We start from the raw sequence: 16009 nt of genomic DNA on the forward strand, positions 1-16009 counted from the left end.
ATGCTTTTGTCTCCATCAAGATCCTGGGGAAATCCTGTGTGTCCCTCCACCCACCCCACGATGCTTTTGTCCTCATTGAGTCCCTTGTCTCCTGTGCAGGTGCAGCAGCCCCTCACTCTCCCCTTGCATTGCTGCTAAACGAGCAGAACCCTCGGGCGGGCGGCACACAGGGAGGGTGACCAGGCCTGGAGGCTGCAGTGCCCGGACCCCAGACCAGCTTCCCAGCAGGTGACTCTGCAGGGCAGGCTCTCCCAGGTGAGATAGTGGGTGGGACGGTCCTGGGGCCTGGAGAGCGCCACAGCCCAGGGCACGGCAGCGAATGACCAGGCTCAGGAAGACCTGGGCACAGGGGCTGAGCCGGGACTGAGCCTTCCTGGGAGTGACCGTGCATCCCACCTGGTGACCCCCTGGAGGAGTTAGGCCACTGTCCCCTGTGACTTCTAGGTTAAGTCACTCATTCCTAAAAATAATCATGGCTGGAGGAGACCAATGTCAGCTCAAAACCATGTGTCCCCAGGAGCACAACAGAAAAGAGAATCAGGTGACCAAGGAGAGTTTATTGGGGAGCAGGAGGAGGTGCTGACAGGTTCAAGTTGAGGCCAAGTGACCCAGAGCAGAGAAGCTGGAAGGGAGGACAGGGGACCCAGCAGGCAGGTGGACACCTGGGAGGCAAGAGCTGGGGAGCAGCGAGGCTGGAGGCTCCTGGGAGTAAGGAGGGGGAGGTCACCTCAGCACAGGTGAGACATGGGGACCCCGTCCCAGGTAGGGGCAGCCACTTAACCCAGGTCAGGACCTGAGCCAGCTGGCCCTGGGGGATGTGCCCATCAGCAGCTGGACCCTGGCCTGAGAAGAGGCCTCAGCAGGCCAGGCAGGAGCACGCAGGGCGCCAGAGGAGGGACAGGCAGGAGGCCGGGCGGCAGCAGCTGGGCTGGCAGGAGGAGGCGGGGACACAACAGAATGGGACAGGCACACAACAGGCAGGCCTACACACAGGGCGGCAGAGGAGGGACACGGAGGAGGAGGGTCTGCAGCAGGAGGTGGTGCAGCAAGCCGGCTGGCAGCTAGACTTCTGGCAGCACAGAGAGGAAGCCCCAGAGCAGACAGGCACACAGCAGATGGGCTTGCAGCAGATGGGCACACAGCAGGCCTGTTGGCGTGGGGAGAAGGTGCAGCAAGCTGACTGGCAGCTAGACTGCTGGCAGCATGGGGAGGAAGCTCCAGGGCACATGGACACGCAGCACACCGGCTTGCAGCAGATGGACTTGCAGCACACAGGCACAAAGCAGGCCTGTTGGCAGGGGGAGGAGGTGCAGCAAGCCGGCTGGCAGCTAGACTGCTGGCAGCATGAAGGTGTGCAGGAGTTGGTGCAGCCTGATTGGCAAGGACTGGGCTCACAGCTCACTGGGGCACAGACCAGGGCCAGGCAGGGCGCTGGGGCACAGCAGCTAGGGGTACAGCACCTGGAGGCACAGGAGCGGGGCTCGCAGCAGCTTTCCTGGCAATTGTCCACCTGCCAGGAGGAGCCAGTGCAGGTGCTGGGGGAGGAGACTCGGCTGACACAGCCCACATCACTGGAGCAGACAGACATGGTGGATGCAGCAATCACATACGTCCTGGTGCAGCAGGTGTCAGCCATGGTGGGTGCTGGGCTGGGTGGTGTGAGTGCTGGCGTGAGATGTGTGGGTTTGCATGCCCTGGCTACCCTGAGGTTTTATACCCTCCCTGGGTATTTTCCCCACAGGAGTCTCACAAGCCTTCCCTTTCCTTGTTGTGGCTGAGACTTTGCCTCCAGGCAACCCTAATTAGTTTACTTGCTGTGGGTTGTTACTGTGGTCCCAGGACTGCTGCATGTGGTTGGGTGATGCTGGCCGCTTACAGGTGTCTGTGCCCTGCAACCACACACAGTGATGCTGCATGTCTGCTGGTGGAGCTGGGAGTTGAACAGATTGTGAGTTGGCAAGTCCAGAAAACCTGGCCCCACTTTCCTCCTGTCTTTGCCTGTGTGTCTTTGCTATTGGGTATTTGGTACCAGGGGTGGGGTGTTTTTTACCAGCAGATGTTCTCCACCTGTCCCAGAGTCCTGCTCCATTGAACAATGGGTGTCTCAGCTAGGAATGCCCCCTGACTCCCCACCCTGCCACCCCTACCTATTCCATCTGCAAACTCCGGTGGGATGCCCCTGTTTTAGTCCATTTTCACACTGCTGATAAAGACATACCCAAGACTGAGAAGAAAAAGGGTTTTAATTGGACTTACAGTTCCACATGGCTGGGAAGGCCACAGAGTCTTGGTGGGAGGTGAGAGGCACTTCTTACATGGTGGCAGCAAGAGAAAATGAGGAAGAAGCAAAAGCAGAAGCCCCTGATAAATCCATCAGATCTTGTGAGACTTATTCACTACCACTAGAATAGCACAGGAAAGACTGGCCCCCATGATTCAATTATCTCCCCCTGGGTTCCTCCCACAACATGTAGGAATTCTGGGAGATGAAATTCAAGTTGAGATTTGGGTAAGGACACAGCCAAACCATATCATTCTGTCCCTGACCCTTCCAAATCTTATGTCTTCACATTTCAAAACCAATCATGCCTTCCCAACAGTCCCCCAAAGTCTTAACTCATTTCAGCATTAATCCAAAAGTCCACAGTCCAAAGTTTCATCTGAGACAAGGCAAGTCCCTTCCACCTATGAGCCTGTAAAATCAAAAACAAGCTAGTTTCTTCCTAGATAAAATAGGGGTACAGATATTGAGTAAATACAGCCATTCCAAATAGGAGAAATTGGCCAAAACAAAGGGATTTTACAGGGCCCATGCAAGTCCAAAATCCAGCAGGGGAGTCAAATTTTAAAGCTCCAAAATCATCTCGTTTGACTCCAGGTCTCACATCCAGGTCATAATGATGCAAGGAGTGGGTTCCCATGGTCTCAGACAGCTCCACCCCTGTGGCTTTGCAGGGTACAGCCTCCCTCCTGGCTGTTTTCATGGGCTGGCATTGAGTGTCAGCAGATTTTCCAGGCACACAGTGCAAGGTGTCAATAGATCTACCATTCTGGGGTTTGGAGGATGGTGGCCCTCTTATCACAGCTCCACTAGGCAGTGCCCCAGTGGGGACTCTGTGTGGGGGCCCTGGCCCTACATTTCCCTTCTGCACTGCCCTAGCAGAGGTTCTCTATGAGGGCCCCACCCCTGCAGCAAACTTCTGCCTGGGCATCCATGTGTTTCCCTATATCTTCTGACGTTTAGGCAGAGGTTCCCAAACTTCAATTCCTGACTTCTGTGCACCTGCAGGCTCAACATAACATGGAAGCTGCCAAGGCTTGGGGCTTCCACCCTCTGAAGCCACAGTCTGAGCTGTACATTGGCTCCTTTCACCCAGGCTGCCCACAGCATGGGGACCCTGGACCCACGAAACCACTTTTTCCTCCTGGGCTTCCAGGCCTGTGATGGGAGGGGCTGACATGAAGGTCTCTGATGTGGCCTGGAGAGATTTTCCCCATGGTCTTGGGGATTAACATTAGGCTCCTTGCTACTTATGCAAATTTCTGCATCCGGCTTGAATTTCTCCCTAGAAAATGGGTTTTTCTTTTCTATTGCATAGTCAGGCTGCAAATTTTTCAAACTTTTATGCTCTGCTTTCCTTATAAAACTGAATGCCTTTAACACCACCCTCTCTGGCATGCATCCCTCCCAAGACCCATCCCAGATGCTCTTCTTAGTTCTCCTGTTTATCTCAGAATTATTAAACAATGTACATGCTCTGTTATTTCTTGCATTTTCAATTTCAGATATGATCTGATTTCCTATTGTGGAGGAAAGTACTTTCTCTTGTTTATCACCAGGCCCATGAAAAGCTCCCTCTTCCCATCCTCAGAAGGCAAAGGCAGTAAAATATCAATATTTGGTTAAATCAGTGTTCAGAATGTATATTATAATAAAGTAAATATTGTTCATAGCCAAGTCTGAATAGTGGAACCAGATTAAATTTCCTTATTTGTACATGTTTTGTTTTTGTTTATGTTTTTCCCCTCTTGGAGTTAACAACTGCTCCTCTCCAAACTCTGACTCATTCATCCCCATGCTCCACTCAAGAAGTTCAAATATAACAATCTATTAGCTTCATTTATTTTTTGGAAACATCTCTCGTAGAGCTCTCTTATGTGTGGACCAGTCTCTATTGGCTGCTCCCTCAGCCTGGTACACAGGTTTTCTGGGATCTCCCTTCACTCTTGTCTTTGGATTTTCATTCATCTCTCTCTGATGTTGGATCCATTACTTCCTGGATGCCTTGTCTTTTTCTTTCTGGATTTATGCCCTTGTTTTGGTGGAGCACATCCTCCAGTAACTTTCTGAAAATGGGTGCAAGGAAGATATATTTTTGAGCCATAGCATGACTAAACATGCTTTTATTCTGCTCTTCTATTTGATTGATAGCTTAGCTGGATATAATTTCTGGGTGGAAATATTTCCCCTTAGAATATTTTGGGGAAGATGTGGAACATTTCCAGAATCCTAAATGATCCCTTGCGCTGTCTCTCTGTTACTCCCTCCTCCCTAAGTATTAGTTGCTGTTCTACCTTCTCTCCTCATTGGTTAGCTTTGCCTGTTCTATGGAACTCTTTTGTTTTATGGTTCATTTTGTTCAGCACAATGTCTGTGAGAAGCACCATGTTGCTGCATGCATCAGTACTTCACTCTTTTTTTGCTGCCTCATTGCATTAAATTCTACAACGTGTTATTTGTCCATTCTCTTTCACAGTGTTAGAGATTTAGATTGTTTCCTGATTTGGGCTGCTATTAATAGTGCTGCTAGAAAAATTCTTGTAAACTTTTTCACTGATATTTTTACTAATTTCTCTTCATTGTGCTCCCAAAAGTGGAATTGCTCGGTCACAGATAGGCATATGTTGGCTTAGCATATACCAACAACTTTCTAGAGAAATTTACATCCTCACTAGTTGATTTTATAATTCCATTTATTCTGTATCTTTACAAAATGAGGTTGATCAGTCTTTTAAAATTTGTTTATTTTGGGAAGTGTGTAGGAATATTGCACTGTTGCACTAATGTAAATATCCCTGATGAGTAAAGCCGCTCATTGAACCTTGGATATCTTTTCTTGTGAGGTGCCTGTTCAACACATTTGCTTGCTTTTAAAAATATGGCTACTTATGTTTCTTATTGATTTGCAGAAATTTATTATGTATTCTGAATATGAGTTGTATATATGCAGTGTGTCAGTGAACATTCAATAACTGGCTTTTGTTTTTGTAACGAAAACAAAAACAAAAGTCCCGATTGGTTGCATTTGCCAACGTCCACGTGTGAATGCTCCCAACCCAGCTAAATCCAAGCTACTGAGACAATGTCACTTAACACAGAGATGGGAACAGAGGGGTGCATGTCAGCTGTCATGAGCCAGGGCATGCTGGCTTTCGTGCACCACTGAGTATGGGAATTGCAAATAATTCATCCAAGTCTGGGGTTTAAAAATGAAGTTTTTAAAAAGTCAGTTTTATTGAAGTATGATTACATGCTGTAAAATGTACCTATTTAAAGTTACCATTTGATGAGTTTTGAGAAAATATACACCCATGTAACCACTACCACAAGCAAGATCTGGATTTTCCATCATCTCCGAGTTCCCAGGTATACTTTTCATGATCAATCCCCACCCCTCCCGACTCTGCCCCAAGAAATGACTGATTTCCTCTGTATCTCAAATAGGTTTGTCTTTCCTGGAATTTCATATAAATCAAATTCTATAGTACAATTGACCCATGTGTCGATGGACACATGGCTTGTGTGGCAAAAGCGTCTTTAAAAATTTGTGAGCAAGTCTTTGTGACATGATTTCACTTCTCTTGGGTAAACACACAGGAGGTGGAGTGTGTGGGGCATGTGATGGACACATGGCTTGTGTGGCAAAAGCTTCTTTAAACATTTGTGAGTGAGTCTTTGTGATATGATTTCACTTCTCTTGGGTAAACGCAGGAGGTGGAGTGTGTGGGGCATATGAAGGGGGTGTGTGTCATGTTTATGACACTGCCAAACTATTTTTCAGAGGGATTGTTCCATTTCACATTCCCACCCCAGCAAATGTAGGAGAGTTCCATTTCCTGCACACATTTGCTGACACTCGGTATTGGTCGTCTATTTCAATTCGAGTCATGCTTATGGATGTGTTGTGGTATTAATAGTATCATCTGATGAAGAGACGCCTTAATTGTAGTAAAATCCGATTTACTAATTTACTCTCTTATGTGTAGCGTTTTTACCCCATTCCCAAAGTCTTTACCTACCACAACATCGTGAAGACATTCCCCTATATGTGCTTCTAGAGCTTCATTATTTTTATTTCATTCATTGTTTATTTACCAATTTTTAAACTGACAAATAATAATTGTGTGTATTTACTTGGTATAATGTGATGTTTTGATCTATAATGTGATGTTTTGATCTGTGCATGCATTGTAGAAAGATTAAATCAAGCCCTGTAATCCCAGCACTTTGGGAGGCCAAGGCAGGTGGATGATGAGGTCGGGAGATCAAGACCATCCTGGCCAACATGGTGAAACCCTGTCTTTACTAAAAATACAAAAATCAGTTGGGTGTGGTGGCACACACCTCTAGTCCCAGCTACTTGGGAGGCTGAGGCACAAGAATCGCTTGAACCCAGGAGGCGGAGGTTGCAGTGAACTATCGTGCCACTGCACTCCAGTCTGGCAACAGAGCAAGACTGTGTCTAAAAAACCAAACAAAACAAAAAAGATTAAATCAAGCTACTTAACATAACCATCATCTCACCAACTTAACATTTTTCTGGTAAATTAAAAGTATATTCTTTTGCAAATTTTGAAGTATGCAACACATTATTTTTATGTGTCACCATGCGATGCAATAGGTCACTAAAGCTTTTTCCTCCAGTGTGATGGAAAGGTTGTTTCCTTTGATCAACATCTCCCTTCCCCATTCCTCCCCTCTGGCAGCCCCTGGCCTCTGGTAACCACCTTTCTGCTCTGTGTTTCAAAGTTTGACGGTTTTAGATTCTAGACACAAATCATGCCATTTGTCTTTCTGTGCCTGGCTTATTTCACTTAGCATAATGTCCTCCAGGTCCATTTGTCCTCCAAGTTGTCACAAATGACAGGATTTTTCTCCTTTTCGTGGCTGAATAGTATTCCCTTGTGTATATACGCCACACTTTCTTTATCCATTCATCTATTGATGAACTTAGATTGATTTCATACCTAGGCTATTGTGAATAAGACTGAAATGAACATAGGAGTGCAGACCTCTCCCCAGCAGAATGACTTCAGTTATTTTAGATATAAACCCAGAAGTGGGATTTGTGGATCATAGGCAAGTTCTATTTTTAGTTTTTTGAGGAACCACTATAATGTTTCCCATAGTGGTTGTACTAATTTAGATTCCCACCAACAATGTACAAGACTTCCCTCTTCTCTACATCCTCCCTAACACTTGTTTGCTTTCATCTTTTTGATAAGAACCATTCTGACAAGTGTGAGGTGATGTCTCATTGTGTCTTCAATGTGCATTTTCCTGATGACTAGTGATGTTGAGCATTTTAAAATATGCCTGCTGTCCATTTAAATGGCTTCTTTTGAGAAATGTCTGTTTAGGTCTTTTGCCCATTTTTATTTATTTATGTAGTTTCATTTTTTTGAGCCAGGGTCTCGCTCTGTTGCCAGGCTGTTTTGTCCATTTTTAAATTGGGTTATTTATGTTCTTGCTACTGGGTTGTTTGAGTTCCTTATTGTGAATAGTCGCCCCTTATCAAATATATCGTTTGCAGATATTTTTCCCAATCCATGGGTTGTTTCTTCACCCTGTTGATTGTCTCCTTGGCTGTACAGCTTTTTCGTTGGATGCAATCCCATTTGTCTATGTTTTCTTTTGTTGGGTGTGCTTTTGGGGTCCTATTCAAGGAATAATTGCCTGGACCAATGTAATGGAGATTTTCCACTATGCTTTCTTCTAGCAGTCTCACATTTCAGGTCTTATGCTGAGGTCTTCAATGTATTTTGAGCTGATTTTTGCATATAAGGTAAGATGAGGGTTCAATTTTAGTTTTCTGCACATGGATATTGAGTTTTCCCAATACTGTTTATTGAAGAGTCTGTCCTTTCCCCATCATTTGTTCTTGGCACCTTTGTCAGAAATAAATTGACAACAAACACTGGGGTATGTTTCTGGGATTTCTATCCCATTCCATTGGTTGATATGTCTATTTTTATGTCAGTCCCATGGTGTTTGGATTATAATAGCTTTAAAGTATTTCGAAATTAGGGAGTGTGAGGCCTCCAGCTTTGTTCTTCGTACTCAAGACTGTGTTGGCTATTCAGAGTCTTTTACAGTTTCATATGAATTTTGGGATTGTTCTTTTCTATGTATTTGTAAAACTGACATCGAAATTGATAGAGATTGCGTTGAATCTGTAGATAGCTTTAGGTAGTATGGACATTTAAACAATATTAATTCTTGTAATCCATGAATGTGGGACATTGTTCCATTTATTTGTGTCTTCTCCAACTTCTTTCATCAATGTTTTGTAGTTTTCAGTGTACGGATCTTTCACCTCCTTGGTTAAATATCTTTCTAAACTCTTTTAAATGCTGTTGTAAATGGTATTGTTTTCTTAATCTCTTTTTTGGATCATCGTTCATTGTTAGTATATAGAAATGCTATTAATTTTTGTATGTTGATTTTGTAACTTGCAACTTTATTAAATTTGTTTATCAGTCCTAACAGTTTGAAGACTAACAGGTAGAGTCTTTACAAGAAAAGAAAACTACAGGCCAACGTCCTTGACGAATATAGATGCAAAAATCCTCAAAAAAAGACTAGCAAACTGAATTCAACAGCACATTAAAAAGATCATTCACTATGATCAAGTGGGATTTATCCCAGGGATGCAAGAATGGTTCAACATACATAAATCAATAAATGTGATACATCACACTAACATTAGGGACAAAAACCACATGATCACCTCAATAGATGCAAAAAAGCATTTGAACAAATTCAGCATTCATTAATGATTAAAACTCTCAAGAAAATAGATATAGAAGAGATGTACCTCATCACGATAAAGGCCATATGCAACAAGCCCACAGCTGATGCCATACTCAGTGGTGAAAAGCTGAAAGCTCTTTCTCTAAGATCAAAAACAAGGCAAGGATGCCCACTCCTGTCACTTCTATTTAACATGGTGCTGGAAGTTCGAGCCAGAGCAATTAGGCAAGAAAAAGAAATAAAAGGTACTGAAATAGAAAAGAAAGAAGTGAGACTGTCTCTGCTGATGATGTGATCTTATATAGAGATCTCATTATTTTATCTCTGACATTTAAGTCTAGGGTTCACCCCTAGTTAATTTTTGTGCATGGTGTCTTGATGGTAGGTGAGATTGGCTATCTTATCCTATGATTTTTGGCCATTGGACATCTTATCCCATAATTGCGTGTTTCCATCTCTTTTATTCATTTCTTTTTATGTTTTCTTTATAAATTGTGAATTTGAATCTTTTGTTACATACTGTTGGTGAAGGTAATCAATGCTGGTTCAGAAACCAACAGAAGTCAACATGTCAATGGCTTAAGCCCACAAGGCCTTCCCCACTCCTCACATTGCCATCCAAGCATGCCGCGCCCCTATCTTGTGGACCCACTCTCTGGCACGTGAGCCTCCAAGATAGCCCGGCAAGGAAGAGAGGCAGCAGGACTCCCAGAACCTGTGGCCCGGAAGGGGCAGACATCTCTCCATCCATGTTTAACCAATAGAAACTCATCGTGTGGCCCTAACTAACTGCACGTGGCTGGAACCTGCCAGGCCATGTGCCCAGGAGGGAGACAGTGAGCCTGCAGTCTCCCCGTGATGCCCCATAGGTGGCTTCTCTGGGATGGGATTGGTGGGAACTTGGATTATGTGCTTGTGCTTTTGTGTGCATTTTACTGCATTCAAGATTGTCAGTATTTTCTCTAATGATTTGTGCCTTTTGCATTTTTTATGAGATATTGGTTCTTTCACCAAGGATGGCAGTAGGCATTGTTGACCAGGGGCAAATGGTGAATGTCCAGGTGACAAAGGGCAGTTTCAGCCACCGTCAGCTTCTGTGGTGCAACTGAGAATAGCCCCTTGGAGGAGGCTGCCTCTCTCTGCCCGGCCACCCTGGCATGCCCTTCCTCTGCAGGAGGTTCTGAAGTTCCACCTGTTGCCCTTGGAAAGGAACTTGATGTTTCTCCCCCACAGCACACCTCCCCTGAAGTTCACACCTGGGGTGTGGGGGGTGTGTTTCCCCGGAGGCTCACATGCCTGGATGCTTGCTGGGGCCATGCCTAGGGGAGGAGCCGAGTCCGGGATCCACAGAGGAGGACGTGCTTCTCTGAGCAAGGCCCCTCCATCTTGCGTCTGTGGGATTCAGGTGCCTGTAGTTGGGGGACTCACCACAGGGTCCCCTTGGTGCCTCCTAGAGAAGCAGAGGGGATCCAGTGAGGCAAAGCCTGGATGCCGACTTAGGGTGCAGCCCTGGTGCCAGAGAAAAGTCTGGCTCATTTCTTCTGCACGGGGGCCAGGGTAGGGGCAGAGGAGTGCCGGGTGGGACATGTGGGGGCTTATTCCTTGCCAGCTGGTGCTCCAGCCCCATGCCAGAGTTTCAGGCCACAGCCTCTGTGGCCACCACAGGGGAGGGACAGCTTGTTGCAGGCGCAGGACGGCTCTGCTCCTCATGAAACCCACGATGGCCTGGCCTCACCCAGCCTCCTTCTCTGTCTCTACCCCCTCTGGAGCAGGAGTCAAAGGAAGCACTACCAGAAATGTGCCCAGCACTGTCCTAGGATAGCATCGTCGTCGCTTGGGAAGGGCAGCTTGGGGTCTGTGTCAGGGTCCCCGAGACCACCCAGGGCAGCGATTCTCCAGGAGGACACAGGCCACGCAGGTCGTGGTACCCACGGCTGTGATTTCCCACAGAGAGGACACTGAGCAAAATCGGCCAAGGGAAAGGTTCCTGGGGCCGAGTCCAGGGGCACCAGGCTCAGCTTTGGAGGCCTCTCCTGGGGTGGGGGTCACCCAGGAAGTGCCTCACTCCCCTGCAAGCAGCTGGGACGCCGCGCATGCGATGTTGGGGATGCCCTGCCTGGTGATGTACCCGGGGACTGGTCATGTGAGCAGCTTCTGCCTGGGCTGCGCCAGAATTCCAGACTCCCAGCGGGGACATGAGTGCCTAAACCACGTGGTACAAACAGCTCAGGCCCAGTGAGGCGGGGCCAGGGGGAGCCCCTCGGAAATCCCAGTTCCCGGATGCCAGCCAAGGGCCAGCCTGGCCAGCGGGCCTCAGGACGGCTGTCCCCACCCACCGTGTGGACCCTTTCTGCACACGGCCGTGGAGTTTCCTTTCTGGAGCCAGGGGCTGGACACAACCCAGTTTCTGGGGAGCCCCCAAAGCAGCCCCACCCAGGGCAGGCTCTGCTGTTGGATCACTCGCCTCTCCCATCCCTCAGGCCTGCCTACCCCTCGGACATCCGTGTGGTGAGGGTGGTGCAGGGCTGCCAGGACACCTGGGAAGGACAGGGACCTCGTGGCGTGGGAGCAGCTCAGGACCACCCACGGGTGGGGGACATCAGGCAGGGGTCTTTGGTTGTGATCAACAAGAATGAATTCCAGTTGTACTTTTTAGGAAAGGAATTTATTAGAAGGGTCTGACCTGCTCCCGTGGTCAGGGAAGACAGAGAAAGAGGCCCAGGCCCACAGCAGGGGAGGAGCAGGGCTCGCCACTGAGCCAGGACAGCGACGAGAAACCCACACCTGATACGTGTCTACCCTCGTTTCTCCCCACACTTGGCCGTGGCCTGGGAGGACCCACTGGCCTTGCTGGGGTCACTGCCCACCTGCTGCTGGGGAGGCAGGGCTGAGTAATTGGGGGAAAGTCAAGACTTGGAGAAACAGCTGAGCTGCTGCTAGGAGGAGAAGCGCACGCTGGGTGGCCAGCTGACCACTGCCGTCCACTGCAGGGCTCAGGAGCGGGATGTGGAGAGCCGTCCAGGGTAAAGAATCCAGGGGTGCAGGTGGCAGTGAGCACTCAGGCTTTGGATGATCTTAAGGAGATCACTCAGCAGCTGGGCTTCCGGGTTGAGGTGCAGCCACAGCAGGCCGGGCGGGAGCATGCGGGGCGGCAAAGGAGAGACACACAGGAGGCTGGGCGGCAGCAGCTGGCCTGGCAGGAGGAGGTGGGGGTGCAGCAGGAGGAGACAGGCACGCAGCAGGCGGGCCTGCACACGGGGCGGCAGAGGAGGGACATGGAGGAGGAGGGTCTGCAGCAGGAGGTGGTGCAGCAAGCCGGCTGGCAGCTAGACTGCTGGCAGCATGAAGTGGAAGCCCCAGAGCAGACGGGCACACAGCACACAGGCTTGCAGCAGACAGGCACACAGCAGCCTTGCTGGCTTTGGGAGGAGGTGCAGCAAGCTGACTGGCAGCTAGACTGCTGGCAGCATGAACAGGAATCCTCAGAGCAGGTGGGCACACAGCAGACGGGCTTGCAGCAGACAGGCTTGCAATGGACGGGCACATAGCAGGCCTGCTGGCAGGGGGAGGAGGTGCAGCAAGCCGGCTGGCAGCTAGACTGCTGGCAGCACGAGGGCGTGCAGGAGCTGGTACAGCCTGATTGGCAGGGGCTGGGCTCACAGGCCACCTGGCAGCAGGGGCTGGACACACAGCTCACTGGGGTGCAGACCAGGGTTAGGCAGGGGGCCGGGGCGCAGCAGCTGGGGGCGCCGCAGGGGGGCTCACAGCAGCTCTCTGGACAGTCATCCACCTGCCAGGAGTCAGAGAAAGAGTCACAGGAACCAGGAAGGCAGACGCGGCTGCCATAGCTCAAGTCGCTGGAGCAGACGGACACAGTGGACGCGGCCATGCTGGGGGTTGAGCTGGAGGAGATGGGAGTGAGTGGGTGAGTGAGTGAGTGAGTCCGTGTGTTAGGTGCTCAGGGATGTTGGCTTTTATATGTCTCCCTGGCCTGTTGTCCCAGCTGGAGTGTCAACAACTCCCACCCCTTCCTTGTTTGTGTTTAAAACCTAGAGAACGCTTATTAGTGCGAGTTTCATGTTTAGTCCTATGAGATGCCGTTCAGTTTTTAAAGTTCCGAGTCTATATTTGGGTCCGTTGATGCACCCTCACCTACCTTTGGCTCCAGAGCATAATATTGAAGTAGGCAGGGTATAATGTCTGCAAATAGAGTGTCCCGGGGGCCTGTGCTGGCTGCAGAAGAGATCCATCCATCCTAATCCCAGCGCCTGTGGGCCATCGCCAGGGGACTCTGCTTGTCTGGGTGGCTGTGGCTTCTGGAATGCCAGGCTAGAGAAGCCCCTGTCAATGATGGCATGAGGGTGGAACGTTCCTAGAAGTGACTCCCCACACTCTCTCTGGTGCATGAAGTCCCCCCAAGGGCTTCAGAGCAAGTGGCAAACGGGAAAGGGTGGACAGTGGTGTGAGCCATTTCCCGTCAGGTTCACAGCAGTTCCTGGGGGCCGTGCACCCCCTCTTCCATCTGGGCACTTAGGGAGGCCCCAGATCCCTGTATGGGGCCCCCCCCCATTTCCATTTGGTTTTATTCCAAACACTGCAAACCTGTAAGTCTAACCCGGAACACCTAATGCATCTCCTCAGCAAAAAGCACAGCCACTGGCGACAGCACTGCCGTGTGAAAAGCAGCAAGCACTGCTTTCGCTTGCAGTGTATTTTCTTGATTGCTAACTAAGTCCTTGGTCATCCCAGCTAGACATCTGATCTGAGTCTCCATTTCTTCTGCAAATAATGTCAAATTGGCCACCACGTCTTTTTGGTTCTTTCTGCTAAATGTTTCCAATTTTATCTGATACTTTTACTTCTCAAGCATTCATTTATTCATGATGCAGTGAGTCCTCCCACGTGCTGGAAATAGCACCGGGTGCTGAGAATGTGAAGGTGAAGGGGTAGTAACCCTGACTGTGGACCCCACCAGGGAGGGAGGTGGGCTGCTTGGCGCCTGGTGATGTCAGTGATGACCAGCCATAGCCCAGCATGCATGTGGCCCAGAGGAGTGGCCCCTACCCAGGGGAGAGGGCTCCAGGGGCCCTTCTGGTGGGGTTTGATGCCCAGGCAAGTCTCAGAGGCTCAGGGTGTTCTGTGTCTCTATCTGTGTTTCCCAGTCCAGGCCTCTTAACTCCTAGGGGATTTAGGAAAAGTACAAAAGGCCTCAGAGGGCTAGAAATTCAGTTACATGGTGGGATGAATTGTCTTTCTGTATATTTTGAACTATAAAAATAATATAAATTTGAGCATGGCCTGGTCCCTCCAGAGGTACAGGATCTGGTCCTATAGGATGGAAGTACATTGAGAGAGACAGAGAGAGAATGGGGGCCTCTGCTTCCATATGGGACAAAGTGGCTATGTCAGACATAGACTCCTGCGGAGAACAACTTGAAAAGCTGAACAAAATGTTTTAAAAATGATTGCTTTAAAGCTCTCCTAACAGAGCTGTTGAAGAAACTAAAGGTAATAGAATGACATCTTTAAAGAGCTGAAAGAAAATCACTGCAAACCTAGAATTCTAGACCAGGAAGAACATCGTTCAAAGGTGAAAATGAAACAAAACAATTCTGGATAACAACTGAGCAAACTGAACATGAGCAGACCCACTCTACAGTAACCACGAAAGGGAACTTTTCAGGCAGGATGACAGAAAGATAAAAATGCAGGAAGGAACCAGGAGGATCTGAAAGGGTAATATTATTATATTTATAATCTCTTGTGGGGTCTAAACTAGAAGTAGAAAAGTAATGCATAATGACATTAACAATAAAAGGTGAGAAGGATAAATGGAGTGAAAGTTTTCTAAGGTTTCAGCATTGCTTTGGAAGTGGTGGAAGTACTGATGTATGTTACACTTGAATAATCTAAGAATGTGTGCTATAATCTCTAAAGTGACCACTGAAGAGATAGTAAAAACTAGGTATAATCAACGTATCGTCAATAATGTTAGAAATAAGGCTCAGAGTCGTAAGGAAAAACGAGCACTGAGACAAAGGATTTCTCAGCAAAGCAAATTTACTTCTGCACAGGAGGGTGTCTCCCGTATGGCTGATTGCCACAAGAGCACACAGAACAAAGGAGAGTAGAAGTGTTTATTCCTAACACGATCCTGCCCCCGTGTCCTTTCTCCATTGGCTGGGGTTGTGCCACACAATTTAAACTAGACCCGACTGGCTAAACATTTAAACTTTCTTAGATAAGGTGGATGCGTAATGGGAGAGATGGGAGAGGAGGAAGGGGTCATCTACGGGAAACTAGAGAGCCAGTCTTTTCCTAAATACGGAATGGAATGTGAGCTGGTGCTGATAATGCCAGTGATGCTGCAGCATGCCTGGGCATGTAGTAAAGTCAGAAAGAAGAAAAGGAGAAGACAGAGAGGGGAAGGGGGTACTAGGAATTAAAGAATAAAAGGTTGAGCTGCCTGTTTGAAGAGAAGCCTTGCCATATCTCACGAATAATGAACAGAACAGAAGAAGGAAAATAAATAATAAAAAATACTTGATTAATCCAAAATAGACAGGAAGTGATTTTTAAAAGAAACATTAAAAAATTGGGACAAATGGAAATTGTACAATCAGATGGTAGATAGATATAAACTAAATCGTCTGTCAATAAAGTATCAGATATTCCCATTAAAATATATTGTTGGTCTGAATAAAAAATAGAAAACCTAACTACATGTTGCTTACAAGATACAGAGCCTGAATACAAGAGCATAGAGGCCAGGCACTGTGGCTCCCGCCTGTAATCCCAGCACTGTGGGAGGCTGGGGCAGGCGGATCACCTGAGGTCAGGAGTTTGAGACCAGCCTGGCCAACATGGTAAAGCCCCATCTCTACTAAAAATACAAAATTAGCTGGGCATGGTGGTGGGCACCTGTAATCTCAGCTACTTGGGAGGCTGAGGCAGGAGAATCACTTGAACCCAGGA

At 48.1% G+C, this 16009-nt stretch overlaps 2 protein-coding genes across 2 annotated transcripts in view; one reads left to right on the forward strand and one right to left on the reverse strand.

Annotated features, from left to right (window-relative positions):
• TSPEAR (thrombospondin type laminin G domain and EAR repeats) overlaps positions 1-16009 on the forward strand; it is a 184915-nt gene that overhangs the window by 71142 nt on the left and 97764 nt on the right. The gene's annotated exons all lie outside the window — the stretch shown is intronic.
• On the reverse strand, positions 857-12923 carry LOC116481872 (keratin-associated protein 10-8-like). The gene is made up of 3 exons (XM_032174854.1): positions 12270-12923; positions 11430-11441; positions 857-1510 (listed from the first exon to the last, which is right to left on the reverse strand). Exons 1-3 carry the CDS (start codon positions 12921-12923, stop codon positions 857-859), a joined length of 1320 nt encoding a protein of 439 aa, XP_032030745.1.

Source organism: Hylobates moloch, unplaced genomic scaffold, assembly GCF_009828535.3.
Source record: "Hylobates moloch isolate HMO894 unplaced genomic scaffold, HMol_V3 SCAFFOLD_14, whole genome shotgun sequence".
Taxonomy (NCBI): domain Eukaryota; kingdom Metazoa; phylum Chordata; class Mammalia; order Primates; family Hylobatidae; genus Hylobates; species Hylobates moloch.